Source organism: Austrofundulus limnaeus, unplaced genomic scaffold (genome assembly GCF_001266775.1).
Source record: "Austrofundulus limnaeus strain Quisiro unplaced genomic scaffold, Austrofundulus_limnaeus-1.0 Scaffold456, whole genome shotgun sequence".
In the NCBI taxonomy this organism is placed as follows: Eukaryota; Metazoa; Chordata; class Actinopteri; order Cyprinodontiformes; family Rivulidae; genus Austrofundulus; species Austrofundulus limnaeus.
This window is the reverse complement of record NW_013952858.1, coordinates 175,815-184,204: the sequence shown is the minus strand read 5'-3', so window position 1 is coordinate 184,204 and position 8,390 is coordinate 175,815. Positions and strand designations below refer to the sequence as shown.

The following is an 8,390-nucleotide window of genomic DNA, read 5'->3' as shown; positions in this document are numbered from 1 at the left end:
TATATATATAGTATATGCAATACTTGACACTCATCTTTCATGTGGCTGAAGTGAGGAAGGTTAGCCGTCTCTCTCATGGCGAGTTGGGCTATACAACCTTCTGGCTTGTCTCCAATATTTACCCGTGTAATTGAAAACTCTTCCAGCTCCTGATCCTCCGAATCACGCCACAAGAAGCGGTGCAGATGGACCTCTCGCTCCTCTAGGCATACAGAATTATACATTTTCCTGATSTCTCCCAGAGCAGCAAAAGTGCCCTGACGGAACTTGAGGAGGACAGCTCGGATGGAATTGAGAACATCAGGACCTTTCAAAAGCAGATCATTTAGACTTTGACCTTTATACTTTTGACTGCTGTTCCAGACGAGTCTCACAGGAGTTGTAACAGAGTGCGGGTTAGGAGCGATGAGATGGCTTATGTACCAGACAGGTCATTTCCAGGTACTTAAATCCTCTTCAGCCAGCTTTTTTGCAGCCTGACGGTCAACCATTTCATGAACCTGATCACTGTAAGCCTTTTTCCACTGTGGTTCCTTGGCCAGTAGTCTCTCAGTTCTGAGAAAGGTCGCCTCCTCTGCTCTTTTGTTATTTGGCAATGTAGAGGGGTCCTCAAGCCATGGATAGCTTGCATGCCAATGGGGACTGTCACTGTGGTCATCAGCACCAGCATATGTCASTCCACTCTTCACCACTTCTAATTCCCTTTCTTCTGCCAAGGTCATTTCTTTACCGCCAGGCTGGCAGTTGCCACAGCGGCAGCCTCCACATTTTGGGGTGCAAGCAGCACCAATGCTGTCCCACTTCCACCATTCAAGAAAATCACGAGTGGTCACAGCAGAGCTGAAATGCTTGATGGTAGATGGGGAGCATACATGCTCTTTATACATCTCTGCAATGGTTCTCATTGATCTGGCGAAGTGGGTCCTAGATTGGTGTGCTGTGAATGTAGCATCTTCAAACAGTCCAGGGTGTGTTCTTGCTACTGTCTTTCCCAATGGTCCATCCCATAATACAAAATCTCCAACAGCACATATCTTCTGTGGAACCAGTCGACCTTCTTTATGACTTATTAACAGCTGTATCTTTTTGGTCTCACAAGTTCACTGAGGGAGACTTCTGGGAAGAACCTTTGAAGTGCTTCCTCAGTTACATGTTGATGGATGTCTGCAATGCTGTCCAAACCATAGCAGAGGAGTTGGTGGGACCTGAAGTTTCCCTTTTCTGTCTTGACCCGGATCTTTAGGAGGTACCGTCTTGTGGTAACTTGAACTTTCATTCCTCCCACACCGTGGACAACCAGGGTTATGGCTTCACTCCTCAGGTTTAATTGATCAGCCGCATCATGTGTTATATAGTTGGTATCTGATGCTAGATCAGTTAGAGTCCCAATCTTTTGTCCTGCATTGGCTGTGACCTCTAATAGCATTATGATGACATGCCACTCCACCAAACTATTCTCTGCCAGAAGDTTGGGCTGTCTGGACACAGATGTTCTAGCCACTGCATTACAGAAGACATGACGACACGTTTCTGCCTGTTCAGGAGGGAGGCCTTTAATGAAATCTTCTTCGGCTTGGGTGTAGCGGCCTGCCACATCCTCTCCCACTGCAGTGTTTTTGGGCCTCTGGATTGAATGCTCTCTGGACACATCAGCTCTTGGACAGAGATAATAATGGTGTCCTGCAGTGTGTTGCTCCTTGCAGTCTGGCCTTCTGCACAGAAATTCAGTTTTACAGTTCTCATACTCGTTGTGAATCTCCAGACATTTTTTGCAGGCTCCCAGTTTTTTAACAGCTTCCTTCTTTTCTGACAACTTGAGCATACGAAACTTTTTACAGAAATACAGCCTTTTCTTATGCTTCCCATCTCCACAAACCACACATCCTTGAGATATGTCTGTTGGCTGAATAGAAGTTCTGGTCCGGGCTTGACGTGGTTCAGACCTTGGTTTTGACTCCTCGTCCTTCAATTGATCCAGCTTTTCATAAATTGCTTCTTGACCTTGAAGAAATTTCAGGACGTAGTCAAATTGTTTGCCTTCTTCAGCCTCAGTCCCTTTGCTTGCTATATGGAGAAGCCATTCTTTCTTTAGGCTGTCTGGAAGTTTGCTTTCTATTGCTCTTTTTATAAGAGGGTTCTTCATAGCACCAGTTGCACCAAGTTCTCAGAGCTTTTTCTACAGTTTGAATTAGCTCAACAATCTTCTTGGGCTGGTTCCCTTTAACTGGTGGAACCTTTTGAAGCTCCTCCACTATTTCAAGRGCAATAGCTGTTTTATTTCCAAAGCGATTCTCTAGAACCCGGAATATCTCATCAGCTGTTGAATAAGTTGTGAGACGATGGTCTCGTACTATTTTCTCATCCACACTGTCGAGAAGATGATATTTTTTAATCTCTTTAGACCCTGTAGGTTCTCCCTGCATCTGGAGTGCTTCCCAATCTTTTTTCCACTGATGAAACTCTCTGCGAACTCCAGTGAACTTTGGCAGAGCAGCAGGCTTTAATTTAATGGCTGGTGCCACAGGAAAACTCATAGAAGTACTTAACCTTTCGGTCACATCTTTGGTTTGTTTTTCAATAAATTCAGCTTTTCTTAGTGTTAATTTTGGCAATATGGTCTCAAGAGCTCTGACCCGACTCTGAAACTCATGTTGCTCTGCATGAGGAGCCCAGCACCTCCAGTGTTTATGCACTGCCTTTGCTGTCTTTACTAGACTTTGCAGATGTTCTATCATGAACCCATATGCATCTGCATTTTTACTTGGGTTCACAGTGTCCACATGATCTGCATGTGACTCTGCAGTTGTAATGGCTTGTGTCACTTCATATTCCCCAAAATTTTCCCACAATGTCTTTTGTATTAGGTTTTTAAATTAGGGGGTAAAAAAATTCCTGTAAACTTTTCTTCTGACTGATAAAATGTTCATGTCAAAATATTCGTTTTGCTCAAGGTAAATCGAAATAAGGTAGTAGTGTTTCGATATATTTTGGCTCCTTGTGCAGAATAGTTTAACACCTGATAAAGTCATAAGATGTGTAGATGTGCATCAGTTGGGTTCTTGGCAAAACCCTTCATTTTGTTAAACATTGTCAATCCTGCCTTTATAGGACATCTTATTACACCTTTAATTAAATTTGAAAATCAGACCAATATTTTGCACATCTGTTTTTAAATCCATCTAACTCAGACCTTTCTTTTTCTAGCCTTTCAGACTCTTGGAAAGCGGAGCCTGACAAAGGGGGTCCTGATGTGCGGGAGACGTGCGGAGTCGCTGCCTCAGACGTTCCCAAACAGAATGAGCAGCAAAGGTCTCAGAACAAAACGAGCCCTCAGACCCAGCAGTCCTGTGCGAATAAAAAGAGGGAGAGCGCTCGTATGTTGGAGCAGGAGCGTCGCAGGAGAGAGGCTGTGAGTACTGCCACCTGTTGTTTATTCAGCTCCCATTTATATTACAGCTTTACTGTTTCTGTCCTTTTTTGCACAGATGACTGGTGTTGATCTGATGAGGCACTGGGAAGTCATGACTGCATTCGAACTCGAAATGGACAATGAACTGATTCCTTTTTCTCCATTTCAAAACATGAACAGTGCCTTTCATCAGCAATACACATTTGTGTCGTATGGAGACAAAAATGGAGAATTGTGAGGCATGAAAATGCTAAAATACAACGATTTATTTTGGAATTGAAGATTGTCACTAATGCACTTGAAACTTTGATTAGTAAAAGCACTGCTATCACACATTTCCTGTTTATTTTTAAGTTGGTCCCCAGTTTATCTTGTTTTTTTGTCTAATGCTTTAAGTTTGTTTAACTTAAGTGAATTTCTGCTGTTTCTATTATTGTGGGGTCATGACGTTATCTCTACGTGTGCTGCTGCTGCACATTGTTGCTCAGATGACTCTGGTTGTTCAAAAGTTGATTTGTGCTTTAGTTGTACATTCTGGATTTTTTTATGTTAATAAAAATATTTTCACTAAAATGATCTGAGTCACTGATTACATCACGCTATACTACGTGAAGTATTTAAAATATTTGTGGGTCAGTAAGCGCACATTTGTGTATTTTCTGATCTCCATTTTTTTTCTTCTCTTGCCATGCCACAGGACATCCTGCTTACATTGGGCTCCTTAAAAACAACTAAAGAAAACCCTATTTAGCGTTTACATTTAGTCATTAAAACGTTCAAAGTATCTTACCAGGATTTTATTTGATAAACCAACACAAAATAGCACATAACTGTGAAACGGAAAAGGGGGAGAAAATACAAATTAAAAAAACTAAAATCAAAATCTGTTCCAAGTGTGGGGTACATTTGTTTAGCCCCCCTGGGTTAACTCTTTATAGAACCTCTCTCTGCAAACCAGCTGCAGATGTTTTGACTGTTTTCTACCAACTTTACCCAACTAAAGACGATAGATGTCAAACTCTGGCCCTTGAGGGCCACCGTCCTGCATGTTTCCCTCGTTTCTCTGCTCCAACACACCAGATTCAGTGATTGAATCACCTCTTCAAGTTCTGTAGAAGTCTGGTAATCACCTATTCATTCAAATCAGGTGTTGGAGAAAAACAATTCATGCAGGGCTGTGGCCCTCCAGGACCAGGACTGCCCACCCCTGGTTTACGTCTTGGTCAGTCTATGGTTGTGTCGTACTTTCTTAAAGATGATAGCTTTAAACACCTCAGAGCTCTGTTCAAGCCCAGAATATTTTTATAATCAAACCCTGCTTTAAAAGTCTCAGCTTTATCCTTCACGTGTCTGGTGTGTTCTTTGGACTTCATGATGCTGGTTGGTCAGTGATGTTCTGGAACAAACCTCTGAGGCCTTCACAGAACATCTGGGATTAAATTACACTCAGGTGGACTTAATTTGCAATTATTTGATCTGAAGTGAGAAGACTCAGGATTTTAGTTTGAGGCAGAGGTCTTCAGCTCTTGTTCCTCATGACCCACTGTCCTGTAGGTTTGATCTGTTTCTCTGCTTCAACACACCTGATTCCAACAATTAAATGACCTCAGAATGTCATCAAGTTGATCAGAAGCCTGTCAATCACCCATTCAAAGCAGGGAGACATGTAAAACATGCAGGACAGTGGGTCACGAGGGTCCGGGTTGAAGACCTCTGGTTTGAGGGGTGAAGTGTGGTGAATAAAAGTGCACACCACGCGTTTCAGATCTTTATTTGGAACGTTTTTGCAAGTGGTTTCATTTTACTATAACACATAAAACCCCAAGTAAAATACTTAGAAGTTTGTTTGAAACATGACACAATGTGGAGGGGTGTGAGTTCCTCCTAAAGGCTCGGTGTGTGTTTGTGCTCCTCGCACCTGTTTAACAGTTTTTCTGTTGCTCAAACACTAAACTGTCATCTGAACCCATTTATTAAAATTGCCACCCTTTTGACAGAACTCTAAGCACGTTTCTACGGAGCCCACGGGGGGATTTTTTTCCCTTTTGTGTTCCCACGCAATACCTTTTGTGTTCCCACGCGATACCTTTGCGTTACCTCGCGATACCTTTGCGTTACCAAGCAAAAGACTGTTTTGTATATAAACTGAATTAAATCAGACTTTTATTATGAAATATCCAGTTACCAAAACAGGATGTGTCCCACAAGTTCGTGAAACTGACATTGATGTTGTGTGGCTGTACTGTTAAAATATCGGCATATGACATACTTCCATGCGTGGCTGTGTGATATATTCATTCTGAAGCTGAATTAAAGCAGTAGGCTAACTCGCTAATGGTAAACGTGAGTTTGCTAATAAACCGGCAGGCACAACAGTGATAAACTACTTTTGCGAGGGAACGCAAAAGAAAAAAATCTCTCGTGTCCCCTCGTGGGCTCCGTACGTTTCACCCAGTTAAGACACAACTTAGACCTATTTTCACCCACTAAAACACATTTTGCACAGTGAGTCACTTGGGTTCCACAATGATAAGCACAGGTAGCAAAAGTGAGACACAAAACACTGCTGTCTCAATTTAAACACTAATCTAAATTGATCACAATGTCTGATGATGTGAACAAACCAATATAAACTAGCTTCACTCCGGATAGAAACAGTCACCGAAGCAAACCCTCTAAATGTTTACTGTAAAATACTGTATGCTCTTTTATTTTAATGGATTCTATATATGGATTAAAAATATCAACTACATGGACTGGAGGTCCCACAGTCAAAGTGAGAGTTCCCACGTGGGACTTGTAGATCCAGACTGACAAACAGCCGATGGCTAACCAGACATAGTGGTCGACAGAAGAGAAGGTGGTGACAGATGCAGAGATCACAAGTGACTGAAACATCAAGACAAAAAACAAGAAGCTGGAGAAATGCAAAGAACTAAAAGATGAAACACAGAAGTTATGGAGAGTCAAAGCCTCAGTGGTCACTGGAACACTTGGTGCAGTGACCTCCTAAACTAGATCCCAGGAACAACCTCAGAGAGCTCTGTCTAGAAGAGCTCAGCTGTAGGATCAGCTAAGATCCTGAACAGAACCCTGAAACTCCCAGACAGAGGACCAAAATACAAGGTTTTACATAAACAGTACAAACTAAAGATTTTTTTTACTACAAGTGTTAAAAGAAGTTTTTATTTTATTTAGTTTTGTTTAGATGTATTTTGCTTTGTGGACCATAAAGATTATTTCAAAAGCATCGTGATCTGATTATTGTGTTTTGTTTCCATGCTGAGTGTACTGACTGCTCTGTATTTTTTTTTCTTTTGCATGAACTCAACGTCTGATCTGACATAACATAATGTAATAAAACCCAAGTTATTTGAAAGATTACAGACAATGAGTGAGATGTCACAGAAGACATTTCATTTTTTGCCCATGTTTCATTGTTTTCCTTGTTTAACACTAAAAAGTAAAACATTTCAGGCTTTTGCACATAAAATAATCTAAATAATCAGTCCTAAAAGTCTAATCTGAAGTTACACGTGAGCTCCTCAAGTTTCTTGATTTCTTGAAACGCATTTAAATTCTGCTCTTAATTTTACTCTATAACAAAGGCTTTTACATTTATTATCTAATGCTCCTGAATGTGAGGTGAGATGGTTTAAATTAAAGGCCTAGTATTTCTTGAGGCAAAGCACATCACCGGCTTCTTTTCATTTCAGAGAAACTAAAGGTCATCTTGGAAACCAGCCCTTTGGTCAAACATTTAAAATAACATTAAGCACAGTAATGCTAAATGTCACACTAGTTGTAAATTACTCTTAGAGCTATGAAATCTGTGAAAATGTCTGAATTATATCAGTTTTTTTTTTTGTCTGTTTTCTGAAGTTGGTTGGTTGTGGTGGCCGTCTCCTAAAAACAGTAGCTGCACATCCAATGATTACTTGCTGGGAGTTTTATTCAAATTTACTTGGATGAGATATTTACTAAGAGAGTTGATGCAACATTTAACCCTCTGAAGGTCTTTTAAACTTTATGAATATAACTGTTTACTGACAGAAAATGAAAGATCATCTACTGTATAAGACATAAAGGCTATTTCTATTCTATTGTCATCTGACATAACTGCTATTATTTTTATTCACTATAAACTAGTCAAACTTTTAAATCGATTTCAGCCTGAAGGACAAATATTAGATTTAAAGACTTTTTTTATGTTTTTAGGACCTTAAGGACCTTTTAGTTTTACAAAACTTTACAATTCATGGTTTTAGTTGACAACCTCTTCATTTTATGACTTTTTTTTTTTTTGTGATTTTTTTTTTTAGATGAGAGACCAGGCTGCTGCTGCAACATGCAGTTTACCATGGCTGCAGCCCACCACAAATTAAACAGGAGCTAAGTCTTATTTTTGTTTCAAAATAAAGTTTAGACATTTTTCTTAGTTGTGAAAGTGGTGCGCCACCTAGTGGGCTATAATAAAAGTAGAAAGTGGCAGACATCTAAACAAAACAAAACAAAAAAACAGAGAAATGCTTTATTGTAAATGAATGAGAAATAAAGGATCAAACGTGCATTAATATCAGGTTACAAAGAATAAATTCTCCCTGATGGGGGGCTAAAATGAAGTAAAGGTAATTTACATGGGGGCATTTGGATCTATTTGCTTAAAGTCAATAAATAAATAATGCAAAAGATTATCAGGACTTTTCAAGAATGTTTGTGTGTTGACATCAAAACTAAAAAAACTAACAAAATAAAATATATGTAATAAATAAAGCTACTTATAACTAAAATATCTTATGATAAAGAGGTTATTCTGAGATGAAAAAAATCTAAAGCAGTTTTATGTATTTTGCATTTTACACATTTGTTATATTACTCAGGAAGCATTAGTTGAGATATTTTGCTGACACTGCTCGGTGTGGGCGGGGCCGAGCTGAGCGCGCGGGTTGTGTTGTCATTGCTGCTTGTTGCCATGGCAGCG

The 8,390-nt window shown here is 40.0% G+C and overlaps 1 protein-coding gene across 4 annotated transcripts in view; it reads left to right on the top strand.

The window, feature by feature from the left end:
• Nucleotides 1-3,954, top strand: part of LOC106529631 (bromodomain-containing protein 3) — a 60,647-nt gene extending 56,693 nt beyond the window's left edge. For all 4 annotated transcript variants that reach the window (XM_014025109.1, XM_014025106.1, XM_014025108.1 and 1 more), the window contains exons 19-20: nt 3,205-3,409; nt 3,486-3,954. In XM_014025109.1, coding sequence (XP_013880563.1) covers nt 3,205-3,409; nt 3,486-3,647 — 367 coding nt within the window. In that variant the 3' untranslated portion in view covers nt 3,648-3,954. The remainder of the gene's footprint in view (nt 1-3,204; nt 3,410-3,485) is intronic.
• Nucleotides 3,955-8,390: the final 4,436 nt, after the last annotated feature.